At 39.8% G+C, this 20,447-nt stretch overlaps 1 protein-coding gene across 1 annotated transcript; it reads left to right on the top strand.

Moving 5' to 3' along the window:
- The first annotated feature begins 14,771 nt into the window (after positions 1–14,771).
- On the top strand, positions 14,772–20,191 carry LOC133789576 (uncharacterized). The gene is made up of 22 exons (XM_062227382.1): positions 14,772–15,057; positions 15,495–15,574; positions 15,680–15,766; positions 15,869–15,919; positions 16,015–16,132; positions 16,244–16,300; positions 16,571–16,635; positions 16,812–16,895; positions 17,192–17,242; positions 17,373–17,435; positions 17,533–17,579; positions 18,012–18,081; positions 18,171–18,233; positions 18,411–18,500; positions 18,591–18,629; positions 18,770–18,919; positions 19,029–19,109; positions 19,211–19,296; positions 19,393–19,441; positions 19,537–19,617; positions 19,728–19,821; positions 19,904–20,191. Exons 1-22 carry the CDS (start codon positions 14,940–14,942, stop codon positions 19,966–19,968), a joined length of 1,689 nt encoding a protein of 562 aa, XP_062083366.1. The 5' UTR covers positions 14,772–14,939; the 3' UTR covers positions 19,969–20,191.
- The last annotated feature ends 256 nt before the right edge of the window (positions 20,192–20,447 follow it).

Genomic DNA, 20,447 nt, shown 5'->3' on the forward strand with positions numbered 1-20,447 from the left:
ACACAACCAGGTCCTAAAACTTAGAAGTTAGTTAAATTGATTAACCAGTGTTTTTTCTAAAAAGCACGAGGTATCGATAAAACTAACTCGGACTAAGTTTTAAAATTAAATATCCTGGACACAACCAGGTCCTAAAACTTAGAAGTTGGTTAAATTGATTAACCAGTGTTTTTCTCTAAAAAGCACGAGGTATCGATAAAACTAACGCGAACTAAGTTTTAAAATTAAATATCCTGGACACCAACTAGGTCCTAAAACTTAGAAGTTGGTTAAATTGATTAACCAGTGTTTTTTTTAAAAAGCACGAGGTATCGATAAAACTAACGCGAACTAAGTTTTAAAATTAAATATCCTGGATACAACCAGGTCTGGGGCCTGACGTTTAACAAGTAATGTAAATCAGCATCAATTCTGGTCACAACCAAAGTCTAAATGTCTACCTCGACCTAAAAGTCTCTTCCCTTAGTTGTGGATGAACGAGTTATAGGCATGTGTATAATATATATATATAAATATAGTCGAGATCAAGGATTAAGTAAAATGTAGATATTTAAGAGTACAGTCGAATGGTCTCGAGGAAAATAACCTCGTGTCGAGCCAAAAATGGCAGGTTACAAAAAAAAAAGCAAAAAAGGTTCTTTAGAAAAAAATAATAAATTAGGACCCCCCAGGACGCTCCGAAGAGGCCACCCCCTCGGTTTCTTGCTCACCGGCAATGGAGGTCTCCCCAGTCTCAGAAGGCGACTCCTGTTGAAGACGAGCCTTGAACTTCTCGAGGAATGGCTCCCACACCTCGGGGGCCAGAAAAGAGAAGTCGTCGTCCTGGTTGAAGGCCCAGCAATGGTAGAGCATGGCCTCCATGGAGGAGCTGGAGGACGCCCTCTCTGCCACGGTGGCAGTCTCAGCCTCCAGCTGCTTAGCCCTGACTTCCTCGAGCTCGACATTCGTAGCGGCCAAGGCGGCCTGCGCAACCTTTTCGCCTTCTTTGGCAGCCGTCAAGGCAACCTTGGCACTTTGCTCTTGTTGTTTAACAGATGCGAGAGCGGCCTGAGCAGTCTGGCACTCACCCCTGAGCTTGTCAGTCCTGGCCCTGGTCCGAGCTATGCTGCGGTGTAGAGCCAAAGCTGCCTGCAAAGAAATAAAGAGAGTAAGGCACGTGCTGGGAAGAAAGCAAAGGAATTTAACTAGGTAAGCTTACCGTGAGGTTCATCCCCAGCGCAGACTCTATGACATTCTCGGGGCTCCTTGCCTCAATCTCCCTCAAGTCCCTCGGGTTGGCCTTATAATAATGCTCCACCATGTAGCTTGCGGTCTCATAGATCGTCCCTCGGAAGGTGTCTAGGATTTTCTCTAGGTCTTGGGCATTAACCGGGATGTGCACCATGGGAGCGGGGACTGACGGAGTTCCAGTTAGTGCCTCCTGTTCCCGAGTAGGGGCTGGAGGTCGTGGGGGAGGTGGAGGCATAATCTCTGTGGATGCGGGGATCTGACTTCTCCCCTTGGCGGGGGACTTGGAGGTTGTCCCGGAGGCAGGAGTCTTCTTGGTCAGCCGGGGTCTCTTAACCAATGGCCCGGATGGTTCGGAGGAAGGGTTCCCCCCCTGGAAGATGGATCGCAGGGTGCTATCTCTGGGTTGTGCCATCTCCTCTCCTGAAACAAAAAGAAAAGGACGTTAATATACATGTAAGGTTGTTTTATTACAAGAGAAATCTAAAGGTGTATTGAAAAAGTCCTACCCTCCGAGCTAGAGGAGGAATCTATTGCCACGACCTCCAGCCTCGAAACTTCTATAGGGGAGTCTAAGTTTATTACTTCACGAACCAGAGAGGGTTCTGGGTCCGGATCTACCTTAGGGCTGGACTCTTCTACGTATTGTCTAAGTCCTGGGGTGACTACACCCTCTAGAAGGGAGGGTCACGACCTAAGCTTGGTCTCATACTTCTCAAAATAGGCCGACCTAAAGGACAAGGTGTTGTCTACTACTACGGTGCCCCTAGGACGACCCATAACATGGAGTAATACTAGTTGATCTACACACTGGAGCGGGGTTATGTTACGGTCCGGGTCGTCTCGGTGACGGTGTACGAGCTGGGTTGGGTTAAACCTAACAAACCTAAGGTCTGCGGTAGCCCTGTCTAGATCCTTGAACAGGTATGTGTTACCTTGGCCGGAGGGGTTGGCTGCTGCCCCCAATTGAGCCCGATCTACATCGGGGCCCCGAGCAGCCTCAGGATCTCTCCTTCTTCGCACGAGTGGCACCTCATTTTCTTCTTCCTGCTCATTGTCGTCACTGTTTGCGGCATCCCCCTTAGGGATAGGCACCAGCTTGCGAGCAACTGGGTAGTTAGCCCACGTCCTCCTCAAGGCCAGAGTCTGGCCCGCATAAATTAACTTACACGCTAGCATCGACTAATTAGACACGAGTTGGAGGTAGTCCTTCTCACTAGGCGGAAGCCCCGCCAAAGTATCGTATTGACCCCCAAGGGTCACTGATTTGGCCGTCCTCGCAAAAATGGCTGCACGGTGATGCTCAAGTCAGTATACACGCAAAAAGAAGGAATAAAATAATATGGTGATTTCGCGAGCTGAAAATAGAGAGAACTTACGAGGACGGTTGAAGTAATGGTGTTCGTAGTTGCGAAACTCGTTCGACATAAAGAACTGGTCTTTGAAGTCGTTGGGATGGCTGGGCAGTTCGATGACTGGAGGAGAATTCAGGAAGCGGGTCAGGTAGTAGAACCTGTCGCCTCGTCCCCATTAATCCGAGCTGGCCTTGAGGCAGAAGAAATAGAGGATATCTGGAGGGGTGGGGACCTCCCACATATGTTGCAGGAAAAGATACCTCAGCCCGGCCAGCAGACGGTACGAGTTTGAGGGGAGTTGAAATGGCGCCAGCTTCACATAGTTAACGAAGTCGGCAAAGTACTGGTTGAGGGGGAGGAAGGCCCCAGCCCTCAAGTGCTCGTCACTCCAGGCCGCAAATTCCTCCTTAAGTGGTGCGCAGCTCCTCTCCCCCTCAAAGGGAGGTCGGGCGATAAGAGCGCCAGTCCCAATCTCGATGTTATGGGACAGCATAATCTTATTGACCCTCCCTTGGGTCGTGATCTTCGAGACTATCCATTCCACCTCAAAGTAAGCGTCAGGTCCCACCTTGACCTCCCTCTCCACCGTGGGACTGAACGGAGGGATGGGGGATTCAACCGCGACCTCTTTTCCCCTGCTGGATTGCTGGGATGATGAGCTGGGCGCGTTTTTCTTGGGCACATTCTTCTTGGGCCCCATCGAATCGCTTAGCGAACAAGAACGAGAAAAAGAAAATGTAGTGGGCGACCTAAAAGCTAAGAAAAGATAAGCAGCGCGAGAAGATGGGTTTTTCATACGCGGGCTAAGGTAATCTCAGCCCGCGGGGTGTGATGCCACGCGCTGCCATAGCCACGCGCCCGAGTTTCCAACGGATCCCTGATATCCAGGGATCCTTGTGACAGGAGGATCAGGTTATTGCTTGCCTTGGAGGAGAAGTTTTGAGGGGAAAACCACCTAGGAAGCGTGACCCCTAAGCTACCAGATTTTACGCCCAAAAAACCTCTCATCTTCCATTTTCCGAATAAACATTTCCTAAATTTACCCAGAAAGTTGCCCAGAAGGTTACCCAGAAATTACCTAGTTGTGAAATATCGCATTCCTGAACATGTTTCTAGGTATACTCAATATGCTTAGAATCAAAGCTTATGCCCCAAAAACCAGCCAAAAACAACCTATTGTTTACGGCTATGAGAAGTAGATTTGCATAAGAAAAAAAAAAGGGGGGAAATCAAAACATACAACGGATAGAGAACTTACAAAGTATATTCCGAATGAGAGTTACTGACAACGCAGGAATAGGAACCCTGGTAGAATCCTTGGGGCTGGACCTCTGAAAGATTCTTGTGGCAAGAACGTGGGGATTTATGAGATTATGACCAAAAGAAGAAGAAGAGCTTCTGAAACTCAAAAGAGAGAAAATAAGGGAAAAATTTCAAATGAAAGGTGACTAGTACTGAAGACTGCCAACCTTATATATACGTAAGAGGCATGAGGAAACGAGGACCGTCCGATCAGATTAATGCGAGATACGAGCGAAGTAACTTGAAAGACGAAACGACGGCAAAAAGGTGGCTAGGCCATTTAATACAATCCTCGAAATCTGAACAGAAGCCAACCACGGCATTCCACGTGTCCGACACCCAAGTGGTGGGCAGGACATGGGAAGTCGATAAGGAAGTTTAAAAGCCCCCACTGTGAAGATCAAAGATGATGTCATAAGTCACGAGCAGGGGCTTGGGGGGCAAATGTACGCCCTGAATATCCGCACGCACTTTGGCGAGCTAGAAAAGGACCTAAATCGATCTGCCACGTGTCAATCGTCCACCTGGGGCTGTTGTTACGGTCCCCCAAACAACTAACCCGAGCTGATGAATCATTTAGCTGCTCCTTACTTGGAGCCATTGTGTCGACATAATAGAAGCCACGGGCTAGCGCCACATTGAGCTCGTGGTGCATCCGAGGTCTGATATACCCTCGGATCCTTATAAAGTCAACCACGCAATATAAACATGCGAATACCAGACATCACGTGTCTGCTCTATTCCTGAATTCTCGGATACGCAGTATAAACGTGCGTGTTCAGACATCCCACGTCTGATTTGGGCCATGCGGCCCATTACTCATTTTTACCTATTGATTAGACCCCACTTCACTGTAATATAGAATGTAAATATAAATCATTGATGTAACAGATATGATTTGAGGGATCAAAAGGGTCACGGGATGACCCTTTTCCCTTGCCTAGGGGTCAAGCTCCTATAAATACCAAAACCCTGGATAGTGCAAAGGGTTGGTTTTTTCCTTGTAAAGTAAATACTTTGTGAGAAATAGTAAGGAGAGATCAATAATATTGACTGGTGGACTAGGGGGATTTTAACTTCCGAACCACCTAAAAAAGGAGTGACCATCTTTTCTTTGCAATTATCTTCCACATTCTCGATTATTATCATTTTCATATTACAGTTTATCAATCAGTACTAATCCATCCTATTTATTCGTATAATTTACTGTTGGCGAAAAACCGCGTCGACAAAGTTTAATTAAATTTAATTTAAGTTATAAAATGTATGATTTTATTATTTTTAAATAATTATCATTGTAAAAATCTAAAAAATATTCTATTTTAATTTTTTTAATTATTTATTATTTTAAATAATTATAATTGTAAAATATCTCAAGAATATCATATTTTTAGTTATTTATTTTATTTTATTTAAGCTTAAGTGTTTACAAACTACCGTTAAATATAAAAATATTATGTTAAAAAAATAAAAAACTATTAAAACAAGAATTTCCGTTATCTACATACTTATTATATAGATAATGTAAATGATAAAACATCTATTGTATGACTTTTTTAGTACTCCTTACAAATTTAGCTATATAGTAAATATAACTAGGGAAATTTGATAAATCATGCTTACATTAGCTTAATAATTAAAATTTGAACCAAAGTTAACCACCATATGATACAAATGCTCATCTTTCATTTAATACCAAAAATACCCCTCTCATAACAAAATCCCATACCTTTCCTCTCTAAAATCTTGCAAGAAAGATACATATGGGTAAGTGATTTTCTTTGATTCTTGTTGTTGTTGGTTGTTTTTATGATTTAGATTGCTGTTTAGATGTTGGATCTGTAGTTTGTTGGTATTTTTTGCTGTTTTTTGGGTGAAAATCGTGGTCTGTGAAAATCTGCGTTTTTTTGGGTTCCTTGAATTTTTTTCTAAATGCCCGATAGTGTCCGATATAGGCCCGATGCAGGGACGATAGTTGTTGAGTTTCAAGGTTAGTGATGAGGTCCGATGGCCACCCGATGCTTGCCCGATATGTTTTGGTTACCCGATGGTCATTAAGGTTCGATGGCTACCCGATGGTTGCCCGATATTTATTTCATTCTACAAACCCTTTAAGTACGATAATGGATCGATACTAGTCCGATGCATGCCCGATAGTTGTTATTAAGTTAATGCAGACCTATTAGTACGATTGTACACGATGGTACCCGATAAGTGCCCGATGCTTGCCTGATAGTACGATGGTACACGATTTTACCCGATGGTACACGATAGTGATAAAAAAAACTTAATAAAAACCGTACCTTTCGGCTTTTCCCCTGCCCATTTCCCGTTCCCTCCCAAATCCCAACTCTTCACTCCCACAAAACCATCGAGCAACATAAGTACTCACACCCGACGCTTCTCTCTCCCTCACCCACCATCACCCGACGCTGCTCTCTCCCTCACCCGACGGTCGGAAAAACCCCCACCGAAGACGTAGAAAAACCAAGCCCCAACCCCCACTGGAGACGAAGAAAAACCAAGCCCCAACCCCCACCGGAGACGAAGAAAAACCAAGCTCCAACCTCTCACCGGAGAAGAAAAACCGACACCCCATTGCGCAAAAATGTCTAGGGTATGTGTTTTTTTTAATCTCTTCTCCATTGAAAAATGTTATAGTATGTATTGTTGAATTTGACTGTGTTAAATCTGACTGTGTGAAATCTGATAAACCGTAAAATTTTGAAAAAAATTTATGGGTTTTTTTAGAGGTACGATAGGGTACGATAGTGGGTCGATATGGGTACGATAGTATTTGTGTTTCTCATAACTTCAGGTTGAAGATGAGTGTACGATAGGGGTACGATAGTGGTTCGATGGTGGTACGATAGGTTGTGTTTTCTGATAACTTGAGGTTGAAGATGGAGGTACGATAGGGTACGATGTTGGGTACGATGTGTGCCCGATAGTGGGAACAAATTGTTGTGTATGTTATAATACGATGGTGTACGATGTGAGGTACGATTGTGCACGATAATGTTATAGTTCCAGTTTTCCATTGGTGTCCGATATGGTGCGATAGATTCCGATAGTTGCTCGATAGTATATTGTAGAATATAAAATTTGATGTTTTTTTTGTTATTCTATTTAATTGGGTATTTATTTGTTTTATGCAGAACTTAAGACCTCCACAACTGATAGTTCCAGTAGAGGAACATTTTACGGGACGTATCACTTGGCGCGGCAGTTGGTACTTTCCAAAGATTAAAGCAAAATTTTTACAGTGTGGTTTATTGGATAGGGTGAAGGAATCCCCTTTCAAACAGTTCTTCATGGCGGAACCATTAAATTTTTCTGGTGCCTTAGTCCAACAGTTGTTGTTGCACAAATTCAGAGGGGAGAAGACTGACGAAGTCCAGTTTTATATTGGGAAAAAAAGATGTAGATTTAGCCAATTGGAGTTCGCTTTAGTTACTGGTTTAAATTTTGAGGCCGGACCTTCTGAAGCTGAGATTAAAGCGAAGACCACTTCAGATCGGTTGATTCTTGAGTACTTCAATGGTCATTCCCCAGTGAGCATAGGGCAACTGCGCAGAACTTTTGAGAGTTGTCAAATAGTTGATGATGTGTACAAGATGGGTTTGTGCTTATTAGTTGAGGGTGTTTTGAAAGGTCGTGAGGAGAAGTTGATGGTTTGGACTGACATGCTGAAGATGGTAGACGACGTTGACTTCTTTTTCCAGTACCCGTGGGGGAAGATATCATACCAGAAGTTGTTACAAACTTGTCAAAAAGACTTTGTTGAAATGAAGAAGCATTTATAGAAGAAGATTGAGAAAGGAAAGACTCAGAAGGAGGCCAAGTACTCTATTTATGGGTATGCTGCAGCATTGCAGTATTGGGCTTTTGAGTCCATCATTGAGTTGGGTCAGGATCATGCTGTGAGATTGGGCCAAGGCATACCAAGAATGATCAACTGGCAGAGCAAGGAGAAAGTAGAGATACACAAAGAGCAACTTATTAAGTTGTTTGCCAAAAAGGTGAGCTTTTACTTTACTTTTGAATGTTCTATATTTTTTTCTAGATATGCAATTTTATGGGTACTGCACGATAGGAATACGATAGGGTACGATTTGAGTACGATTATGGGGTTATTTTGTGGTTTTTTGTCAACTGTTTGAAAACTGACTAAGTGGTACGATTTGGTACGATGATGGTCCGATGGGGGTACGATATGTATTCTTTGTTAATGTAGTAGTAGAGGTACGATATTGGTACGATGTTGTACGATGATGGTACGATAGTTAGCAAGTAATTCTCACTTACGGGTACGATATTGTTATGTTATGGGTACGATATGGGTACGATAATTGCATGATATGGGTACGATATGGGTACGATAGTTTACCATTTTTCACAGATGACAATTACTTATTTTTTATATTGTTTTACTTTCCAATCTAAATATGCATTGTTTTTTGTGGCAGTTGACAGTATACCCCTACCTGTGTGCCCGACCTGCTGAAGAACAGTATGTGAGGACCCTTACAGACAATGAAGCCCCATTGTATGTGGACATGGGGTTAGAGGAACTAGAGGTGGGTCCCGATGGACAGCCTACACAGGAAGCCTTACAGAGCCAGGCTGAAAAGCTTGCTGAAAAGTTAGCTGAGCAAGCAGAAGCAGCAAATATTTTTAAGGAGGTTCCACCAGCTCAACCTGAGGCACCTGAGGTTCCCCCATCAACACCTCATGCCAGCACCTCCTCCCAAGCTGAGCAACCAGGCTACTCTATGATTTTGGCCAGGTTGGAAAAGGTTGAAGGGCAACAAAGTGCCCTTATTAAAGGTCAGTCCGAGATCTTGGGTCAATTGCAGAAGCTGATGACAATGATGGAAGATCTTAGTAGGCCAGTTCCAGATCCACACCCTCAGTCCACTGAAGAAGGCCCTCAGTCTCCTGTAGATGAAGACATTATCCCTAACGATTACAGACCTGATGATGTAGATGATCACATTTTTCGCACACCAGAGGATATGCAAATTACTGTAATCGGAGATACTGAAGATTCTGAAGTACAATTCTTAAACATAGCTCCACCAGCACCAGAGAAGAGGAGAGAAAGAAAGAGGCCTAGGTGGTTCGATGAGTACACTGCAATGAGGAAAAGGAATAAGAAATCGAAGACAGCAGTGAATGTGGATCCATTGAGGGTTGTTGATGGTAAATTACTTATGACCTTTCACAAGTGGTTGCTTGGCACCATTGGGAATAAATATCCGAGGGAATGCTTCTCAGGGACACACGATGCTGCTTGGTTCCTGAAACTGCATACTCCGAGGACATGGCTTTCTGACTCTGTAAGTTTTCTATAACTTCATAATTAAATAATGTTGAAAATTTATTTAAATGTTTCTATATGTAGTGGTACGATATGGGTACGATATGGTACGATGGTAGTACGATAATTATAAGTGTCAAATTATAAACTGTTTATATGTCAATGGTACGATGGTGGTACGACATTAGCACGATAGTGGTACGATATAATTTGTTAAGTAGTTACTATTACCATCATAATTTTAGAATTTGTAGTGGGACAATTTAGGTACGATGGTAGTACGATAATGTACGATGATGGTACGACAGTGGGACGCTAGTGGGTACAATGGTGTATAATACTAGTTTTTGCCATAAAGGTACGATGATGGTACGACATTAACACGATATGGGTACGATAGAAGGTTTTATTGTTACTATATTCATGTACGATTGGGGTACGATAATGGTACGATTGGGGTACGATAGTTACTATATTCATGTCTGATAGTTTTTTGTTTGTTTATTTTGGTACGATAATGTGGTTACTGACTTAATTTTCCTTGAATGTAGCATTTAGATGCAGCATTCCATCTCATGAGGAGGCGTCTAGAATTTTATCCTAACGTGTACCCTCAGAAATGTGTTGTTATGCCTACAATTTTTCCCGAATCATTGAAGGGTCGGTGGGACGCTTTTCCAGGTTCTGACTACTCTAGATTTAGTTGGGATGACAGTATATTGGACCTGGTTAGGGGTGATGCAGTCCAGTTCTTACCGAATTGGCAGAACAAGGAGTTCATTTATTTTGCCCTCTTCTTGAAAGACCAAATGCATTGGGTAGCTGTAGAGGCAGACCTGAATGGGTGGATGCTCAACATCTTTGACTCCAGTATTGGATCAATTTCCGAAAACGATTTGATCAGCTTGATGGTTGACTGGTGTACCATTTTCCCGTCGGTCTTGCGACAGTCCGGTTTATTTGAGAACCATGACGTTATACTCGCGCCTCAGTTGACAGCATCAGAGAGTCAGGTCAGACCCTTCGATTGGAAACTCATTCCACGTGAATTCGTACCGCAAACAAAATCCAGGTGAACTTTATTAAATATCACATATTAATTATTATTTCTTAATTACAAAACTTTATTAAATTATTGTTTATTTTCTAATGCAGTGGCGATTGCGGATGTTACGTAATTGAGCATATTGAACATAAGCTTCTACAACTACCATTTGATAATGTAACTGACAATAATATGAAACTTTTTAGGCAAAGGTGGTGTGTAGACTTATTCTACCAAAACTTATGTTGAACGGTCTTAATTTTTTTGAATTGTATAATTTTTTTGATTGCTCTTTTTGTAATTACTACATTTTAATGTGCTTAATCTTTGCATCGTACTATCGTCGATCACTATCGTACTCTATCGTACCCTCACATGCCTCACAAATTTCACGAACTGTACTGAAACCATACCATCGTACCATTATCGGACCAATATCGTACATTATCGTACCCTAATGTCGTACATTAACTATCGTACTACATCGAGCAACGTCGTACCATATTGTAAGATACATTTAAATAATCCTACAACAAACAATATCGTGCATTGTCGTACCGGCATCGTGCACTATCGAACCAACACTGGATTATTACATATTTAAGAGTTTCATAATGGAGAAAAAAACAGAAAAAAAACCTGCAAAATCCAGCACATAACAAATATTACTAGTTCAAGCAGAAATAAAACATAATAGGTCAACTAGAATACAAACAAAACAAGTTAACCTCGGTACTTGCAAGACGCTTTGTTGTGCCCTTTACCACCACACTTGCTACAACATCGTTGTATCACAACCTTGTCTCCATTAGAAGGATATCGATTTTTCCTAATTCGTCCGACCTTTTGCTTCTTCGGTCGGCCTACAGGTTTCTTCTCAATCGGTACTCCAACTTGGATGTTCTTAATGTCTTCAGGCAATTCCCAATCATCCTCATCACCAACTGGCATAATTGTCCCCTCATATGTGCTCTTCCAACTCTCTCTTGTGTAATATTGAGAGCACAATGCGTACATGCTAATATTTCGTTCTTGAGCAGCAGCACATGCATGTGGACAAGGAATCTTCATGATTTGGAATAGGCCGCAACTGCATTGTCGTGCCTCCAAATCAACTATACCACCGCTCTGAACTGTTCCTCCGGGGTGGACATTAAATGTATAAGGTCCAGCTCTGTCGACGCTTAAGAACCGAGATTTCTCAAATTGACATGACAAGTCCCCCTCCATAACTGGTGATAGAGTCGTGCTACACTTTTCAGCGTTTTCCTTTCGAGTAGCAAACCATGTTTGAATAGTAAACCTGATGAATTCAACAAAAGTAGTGATCGGGAAGGCTCTTGCGTCCTTAGTTTTGCTGTTGAAACTTTCAGCCCAATTACTTGTCATTACATTGTAACGGTCCCCTGGAAAGTACGCACGAACCCATCTTTCAAATCCAATGCCCTCAAGATATAGTGCAACTCGAACATCCATTGCTTTTATCTTTTCAAATTCTCTTTCAAAATCTGTCTTCTTATACGAGTATGCACAACTGTAAATATGATCCGTGAAGCAATCAGTCTTGAACTTGCTAGCCACGTTCATAATAATGTGGTGGTAGCATGCGCCATGGGGTGCATCAGGGAAGACAAGTTCCAAAGCATGAACAATGCTTTGATGCCTATCCGATACGAATGCTAAGTTCTCAACATCACCAATCGCTTGTTTCAACTTCCTCATGAAATAGGTCCAAGAGTCGTGGTTCTCACTGTCAACCATTGCGAAAGCAATCGGAAATATGTGGCTGTCTGAATCCAATGCCACGGCACACAACATTTGGCCACCATACCTAGTTTTCAAGAAGGACCCATCAATACATATAACAGGTCGACAAAACTTGAATCCCTGCCTACAAGCACCCAGAGAAAAAAAGCAATACTTGAAGCGACCCTCGTCTACCTTGAAATCAGTAATGGAATCGGGATTGTTCAACTGCAGCATGTGCAAGTACCCAGGTAACTTCGAATATGAAGCTTCAGGCGTACCCCTAACTATGTGGAGTGCTTTCTCTCTGCATCTCCAAGCCTTCTCATAACTCATTTCGATCCCGAAAGAATTCTTCATATCTTCTCTTATTTTGGAGGCTAAATAATCTGAACCGTTAACTGAGAATTTATCCTTGATCAGTTCGGCAACTACCAAAGGTCATGCTTGACGGTTATCTTTTTTTCGAACATCGAGGGAACATGTGTGTACATTTTCAAATGCTGTCACCTCGAACATGTTAGAAAGTTGCTTCTTCTTCCCTCTTAACCTCCACCCACAATCAGGATCCGATCCTTGCATGTAATATACCAAACATCAGTACCAGACTTCTTAACTATAAAGTCGAATCCCTTCTTCATTGCAAACAAGCCAGCAACCTTCTTTAAATGTTCCTTGTCTCTGAAAAACTTTCCTAAATGAATCTCCCCGCCCGATGTGCCACCCATAGATATATAGTGACTATTATCCTCAATGTCTTCTCTTGTAAACATCTGAGCTTTGAATTTACTATAATATGTCGAAGAAGAGAGTGGATCACTAAATTCTCTAGCATCATTTGTTCCGTCTGGACGACTACTACTAGTACCAGGTGTTTGGCGATCTTCTCTACGGGGTCTACTTCTACATGTTGTTTGCCTCGGTATTTGGTACGACAGTGGACTCAGGCTCAAAGCTTGAGAACGGACCTCTGTTTCTTGGTCGTCATTGCCCTCAAAATCATTTTCAGGGTCAGGACAATCAGGAAAATCATCATGAAATGGCATCTGTGCTACATGGTCAACTGTTGGTATGAAAGGGTTTGATTCAGGTATAGCAGTGGCTACCAGCACCTCCGGATTTGTTTCTGGAACATAAGTCCCAACCTCACTACGAGTATCCTTAACAATACTTGGTGGAGGATTACGATCAACAATGATATTCTTCTCCACCAAAGTCACAAGAAGGGGAACAAATTCATCTGGCTTCTTCAAAAGCATTGACAAATATAAGCTTACACCCTTGTCATTCCTTATAAGTTCAGGCCGATACATTAACCCTTTCATGTACTTATAATTCACTTCTAATTTCAGGTCATACTGCACTTTGTCAACCTCCAGCTCTGAGTACAGAAGTTCAACAAGTTGTGAGTAAGTTATGTCCTTCTCCAACTCGAACGTTAAATTTTTGGCTCCATTAAAAACCCAATCTCTACCTTCACGCTCCCAAACACCATTATACATTAAGTACGCGAACAAAGTTGACCCTACCATGTACAAAGAAAAAAAATCAGTAAATGGCAACAAAATGTCGAAATTTAGTTCAAATGTTTTGGCACCGTACCAGTATCGGGCCATATCGGGCGGTATCGGGCAAAGTTTTATTTATGTTTTTTGATCACTTAAAACACTAATATCGGGCAAGTATCGGGTAACATCGAGTACCATCGTACTATTAGGTCCGCAGTAACTTAATAATAACAATCGGGCATATATCGGACTACTATCGATCCATTATCGTACTTAAAAGGGTGTATAGATTTAAAATAATAATCGGGGCAACCATCGGGTAGCCATCGTACCTTTATAACCATCGGGTAACCAAACTATCGGGCAACCATCGGGTTGCCATCGGACCTTCATCCCTAACCTTGAAACTCAACAACTATCGTGCCTGTATCGGGTCTCTATCGGACACTATCGGGCATTTAGAAAAAAACTCAGGGAACCCAAGAAAACGCAGATTTTCACATAACACGATTTTCACCCAAAAAAACAGCAAAAAATACCAACAAACTACAGATCCAACATATAAACAACATTATGAATCATAAAAGCAACCAACAACAACAAGAATCAAAGAAAATCACTTACCCATTTAATATCTTCACTATGAGCAAAAATAACACAAAGCTTGGTGTTTCTCCTCAAACAATCCACAATGTCCGAATGTGTATCTTTCTTGCAAGATTTTAGTATAAAAATCTTGTGTGTAAAACGTATGGTGAAGAGAGAGTGAGAGAGAATGTATGGTGAAGAGAGGTAGAGAGGAAGAGGGAGAATAGAGAGGAAAGGTGTTATGAGAGGGGTATTTTTGGTATTAAATGAAAGATGAGCATTGATATCATATGGTGGTTAACTTTGGTTCAAATTTTAATTATTAAGCTAATGTAAGTATGATTAATTAAATTTCCCTATAACTATTCCATTAGGAATGTTCTAATGGATGATATAGACCATGAGCTAAAATAAAATTCTCTATATCTAAAGACAACTCTCCAATGTGTTGTGTTAGTGATATATAAGAATAATTTAATATTTATTTTACAAACTTTTGTTGACTATTGCATTTATACTTATATATAATATAATATTTCATTAATTGTTGTATGATATAATATAAATGTAGGAGGTATAATAGAAAAAAAAAAGTTTTAGTTATGTATTTTGAAGTATAGAGTAGGAAACCATTGCCAGTGCTATTACTAAAATATCCCAAACAGCGTTTACTCAATGATAATACCGTGTACACCCTTGTGCCGTGTTCAGAGTCGTCACGTCACTCTCTCACTCTAATTCGTAGGATTAGTTTAGGGGACGCGAATTTTGTGTGTTTATTCGATCTTTTGCTGCTCGTTCGGGCATTAACGCAAACACTTTAGATACATTTGGTCTTGGAAGCAATGAAGTATGTTTTGGTCACTGGCGGCGTGGTAAGTGGCCTGGGCAAAGGCGTCACTGCCAGCAGCATAGGCGTTGTCCTCAAGGCCTGCGGCCTTCGTGTCACTTCCATCAAAATTGGTTGTTTGCCTAGTCTTGTTACTCGTTTTTTCGCTTTGTTAGTTTTGCTTTTCCAAGTTTAGTTTGATCGCAACTGTTGTTCGTGTTTGATTATATTATAGCATTTGGTGATGTGGGTATCTGTTCTTAATTGTTAATTGTGGGTTTTTATTGGATTTCTGTATTCTCTGTTTATTCAGGAACAACAGTAAAATAGTAATGGAGGAAATTTTTTGAGCTTTCATACACTTTTTACGTTTCTGTTCTTTTTTCCTTTTTCCCTTTTAAGAAGGAAATGTAAATCAATTGAATTTATAGTCTCGGGTTCTGTTTGAATGCTTGCTTTTGGTGCTTGCATACTAGATATTGTGACCATGATTATTTTGGGAGTAAGGAATAATCTTTGAACTGTTTTTTTGTGTTTTTAATGGTGGGACTTTTCTTTAAACCATTTCCAGATCCGTACTTGAACACGGACGCCGGTACCATGTCTCCATTTGAACATGGGGAGGTTTTTGTTCTTGATGACGGTGGTGAGGTATATATCAGTACTTGTTTTTGCTTGCAAATGAAATTGGGGACTACCCTCATGCAACAGTGTGAGATGTGGTCAGATGTTGAGTACTTCGGTTGGTTTTGACAGGTTGATTTAGACTTGGGAAACTATGAACGTTTCCTAGATGTGACACTTACAAGAGATAACAACATTACAACTGGGAAAATATACCAGGTATCTTAAACTTAATCAGTGAAAATGTATGCTCTTGACTTGAGCTCTCTTTAAAGTTGCTTCAAGTAACCATCACATCTCTCTCTTTTTTTTTATGAGCAGTCTGTCCTGGAGAAGGAACGTAGAGGTGATTATCTTGGAAAGACCGTTCAGGTTAGGATACAAATGCACTGGATTCATGTTTTCTTGTTTGCTTGCCTAGAAAAAGTAAAATATATGGGATCCTCTTATGTTTGGCTAAAATCTAGGTTGTTCCACACATCACTGATGCCATTAAGAATTGGATAGAATCAGTTGCTGTCATTCCAGTAGATGGGAAAGAGGGACCAGCAGATGTTTGTGTTATAGAATTGGGAGGGACTATTGGTAAGTACTAGGTAAAACTCACACGTTTCATTTTTTCTTTTCTGATTTATGCATTTCTTTACATTTTCTTTTACCAACAAGATAGTTTCTCTGTATTATTCCTTTTCTTAGGTGACATTGAGTCAATGCCCTTCATAGAGGCTCTACGACAGTTGTCCTTTTCTGTTGGTAAGGCAACAAAGAATGCTTTTTTTTTTTAAGGAAAGTTGCTTTCATTTGTTTGAGCATTTTGGCAGATTGTGGGATATTTCAACAAGTATTGACCATTCTACTACTTGTTTAAACTTGTTCTTTTTACTGATGCTATGATATTTGAATGGAAATTGAGAGCAATGAATTATTGTGCTTGTCATTTTTATCTCCACCATATCCATACATTTTTTTTCCTCTTGAATATTTTTGTATTTGCTGTTGACGTTGAAGGAATTGTCTTATCAGGCCACGATAACTTCTGTCTTGTTCATGTGAGCCTCATACCAGTATTGGGTGTTGTTGGGGAGCAAGTAAGCACACTAATTTTTATATAAGATTTGAGGTCTACTATTAAACTTTTATTTATTGATCAAAGTGAGTAGATTAACAGTGCTATAGTTCTATATTGTATTTCTTGGTTTTTTTTTTTGGGTTTTCCATTTGTTCATTTTATTTTTCCTGGTGAAAATAATATGTTTTTGTGCAGAAAACAAAGCCTACACAACACAGTGTTCGGGAACTTAGAGCATTGGGCTTGACTCCTCATTTGTTAGCATGCCGCTCTTCTCAGGTATCTTCCTTACCTACTTGGGACCTTCCTTTAGATGTGAAGGCAAAGTAGGATAACTTTAGTCATGTAGATTGTGTAAATCCTGATATACCTTGCTAAGGAATTTGAGCTAAATCATAAATAAACATGTGACAAAGAATTGCTCTATGTCGATATAGTATTACTGACTGTGCCATACTACCAGGTTACTATATATTTCTAGGTGAATTTATTATTGGGTCACTTCATGGTTTTTATGTTTTAATGCAACTTTCATATGCTAAGAATAAAATTTCTTTCTGGTGACCAAATTGCAGCCTCTACTGGAAACTACGAAGGATAAACTCTCTCAATTTTGCCATGTTCCAGTAAGTTGCTAATGAAGTTTATTCTTACATCTGTTGTTATTGCTATTACCATTGTTATATACTATTTTAAATTAGCTTACTTTGTTTTCTTCAGTACTTGATATATACAAGTTCTTATGGTCTTTTTCAGGCTGGTAATATTCTAAATATCCATGATGTTCCAAACATTTGGCACGTTCCTCTCTTGCTTAGGGTGGGTTTAGTTACACTTCTTTCGTTCTTCTTAGACTTAAATGCTTTTATTTCAGTTAGCATTATTGTTTTTGATGTTTTCCATGGCTTCAGTTCAGGGTCAAAATGCTCATAATTCAATCCTTAGACAACTAAACTTACTCAGGTAAGTTTCTTTGATCTTCTTCAAATATAACATTACATTGTTAATTTAGAATGCCAATTAATATCTGTCTGTTCAAAATTGGTCAAGCATATAGCCAGTAAGCTGTATAATACTCTAGTTTATGATGTGATTTAGAATGCCAATTAATATCAGTCTGTTCAAAATTGGTCAAGCATGTAGCCAGTAAGCTGTATAATACTCTAGTTTATGATGTGATTTCTTTCTATCTTTGGGTATTTCCATTGTTTGTGTTGCTTTTTTTTTTTTTTAATGTCTGCAATGGTGACTGGAGCATGATTTAATATACAAATCACACAATCAAATAGTAATTTGGTAATGCTACTAATAGAATTAGATGCATCATCAATTAAGACTACACATGGCATGCTGCAATATAGACTGCATTAACTTTATTACAAAATTATATTTCAGTATTTCTACACCACCTGATTTAAGAGAATGGACGAAGATGGCAGAGACTTATGATAATCTCACTGATTCGGTTGGTGTTTGATAATTACTAATTTGCAGTGAATTTTTGATACAATTATTTTTCTGTTCAAAACGTGATAATATTCTCTTTATATTCAGGTGAGGATTGCATTGGTCGGGAAGTATGTTGGTCTTACAGACTCATATCTATCTGTTGTGAAGGTACTATATATATATATATATATATATATATATGCTTTAATCTGTTTTTATGTAAATTTTATTGTGAGCATTTTGATAAATACATAATGTTTTCTTTTCTGAGGGATTTTGACAAGTCTCTTACACAAAAGGAGTTAAGTTACAGGATGAATAAACAATGCTGAATTGTGCTTGCAGGCCCTTCTTCATGCTTGCATTGCATGTTCTCTAAAGCCATCGATTGACTGGATTGCAGCTTCTGAGCTGGAAGATGATTGTGCCGAAATGGTATTGCATAGAAACTGCAATAACTGTGTACTAAAGGATATTTCTATTAAATTTTATCTTACCTAAGACATATTTCTCTTTTTTTATCAGACACCAGAAGTACATGCCCGTGCATGGGAGACCCTTAAGGTATGCCTTTTTACTATTCTGTTTAATATTTTTCCATTTTTGTTTTTCATGGCTCTTTCCTTAAATACTGAATCTGGCGTGGCAGTATCAGTGCCATTGAATTTATTATCAAAAGTGTTAGAACTTTTATCCTTACACAGAATGCAGCATGTGTCTTGGTACCTGGGGGTTTTGGTGATCGGGGCTTGAAAGGCATGATATTGGCAGCAAAGTATGCTAGGCAGAACAAGGTTCCTTATCTTGGGATTTGCTTGGGCATGCAGATTTCCGTGATTGAGTTTGCTAGAACAGTAAGTGATGTGTCATTATACTCCTTCTGTCTCTCTCCCTATATATATTTGAAGGAAAAATGAAATAAAGAAGATGAATCAAATAGCCCTATTAAAATGACTTGCTTAGGTTTTGGGCATGGAAAGGGCAAACAGCATGGAGTTTGACAATTCAGATTCATCTCACCACGTTGTAATTTTTATGCCTGAGGTACACATTAATGTGATACTTCTCATGTTCTTCTGAAAATAGCATTTATGTAAAAGTTTAAATGTTTCTTAGTTATTCCATTATTGTTTACCTACATTTAGGGTTCAACAACACACAAAGGAAACACAATGAGACTAGGATCTCGGAGAACATTGTTGCAGACGCCTGATTGTATTACTTCGAAGCTGTATGTGATCACCACTTATGTGTTTGTATATATCACCCCTTAGGCTCTTCCATTTGTACGCATGGCTATATTTCACCAGTTGAAATAATTTCTCAGGTACCATAACTCAGAGTATGTGGATGAACGACATCGACACAGATACGAGGTTATTATAAATAAAATAAGACTTTATTTGGTTAAAAAGTTTGACAGACATATTTTCTTGTAGTATATATATGGTTTCGGTATTGCATGATGTAGGTAAATCCAGAAATTATTGGAATTCTTGAAGAAGTTGGGCTAAAGTTTGTTGGGAAGGACGAAAGTGGAAAACGAATGGAGGTGAGTTTTCTTATGGTGTGTTTCATGGATGGGCTAGAACCCCACTTGAACTTCATAATTTGGTGGTCTGATTTTGTTCATATTACTGTGTTTCAATATCAAATGTGCAGATTTTGGAGCTTCCGAATCATCCATTCTACGTCGGAGTGCAGTTTCACCCGGAATTCAAGTCGCGGCCGGCGAGACCCTCCCCACTATTCTTGGGTATTGTAAAAATGGCTGAGTTTAGAACAATGTTATTATAACACTTGTATTGTATGTAACATTTTGAAAATTGCTATTGTAGGTCTTATATTGGCAGGAATAGGGAAGTTGGAAACGTATCTTAAAACACATGGAAACAGAAGTTGATGTTTAGCTACCTCTTCTCTTCTGTCTTAATTTTTCAATTGTAATTTTTTTTAAATGGAGGGGAGGGTTCATGGGAATGGTGTTTACCAAGTGGATTTTTTTTTGGTTGGTTTAAGCTTTCATTTATTTATGGTACTCCTTTGGTTTGAAATTAACACCCCATTAGATTTATGTTTTTCTTTGATTTATACCCTTTTAAAGTAATACACTTTATTATATTTTATGGCATACCAAAAAAAATTATACTGGTAAAATAAGTGTACAAATCTTTAATTATAAATGGATAAATGCTAAAGTGTATCCTAGCTTGTTCAACATCTTGCTATTGGTACAAGTCGGTGCCTTATAGCAATGTTCTTATAAATTGGGTGGAATGTTTCATCATTTATCGAATGTATGTGGTAGATATGAAGTTAATATATTTGTTTAAGTCCATTTATTGATTGGAATTGTGTGCAACCCACCCAGAGCTCAAATCA

Source organism: Humulus lupulus, chromosome 1 (genome assembly GCF_963169125.1).
Source record: "Humulus lupulus chromosome 1, drHumLupu1.1, whole genome shotgun sequence".
Taxonomy (NCBI): Eukaryota; Viridiplantae; Streptophyta; class Magnoliopsida; order Rosales; family Cannabaceae; genus Humulus; species Humulus lupulus.

Excerpts from the sequence above, each read along its gene's own strand:
- LOC133789576 (XM_062227382.1), top strand. The coding sequence starts at position 14,940 with ATGAAGTATGTTTTGGTCACTGGCGGCGTGGTAAGTGGCCTGGGCAAA. Across the intron at positions 15,575-15,679 it reads TTCTTGATGACGGTGGTGAG|GTTGATTTAGACTTGGGAAA; the intron begins GTATATATCAGT and ends TGGTTTTGACAG. Across the intron at positions 19,110-19,210 it reads TTGTAATTTTTATGCCTGAG|GGTTCAACAACACACAAAGG; the intron begins GTACACATTAAT and ends ACCTACATTTAG.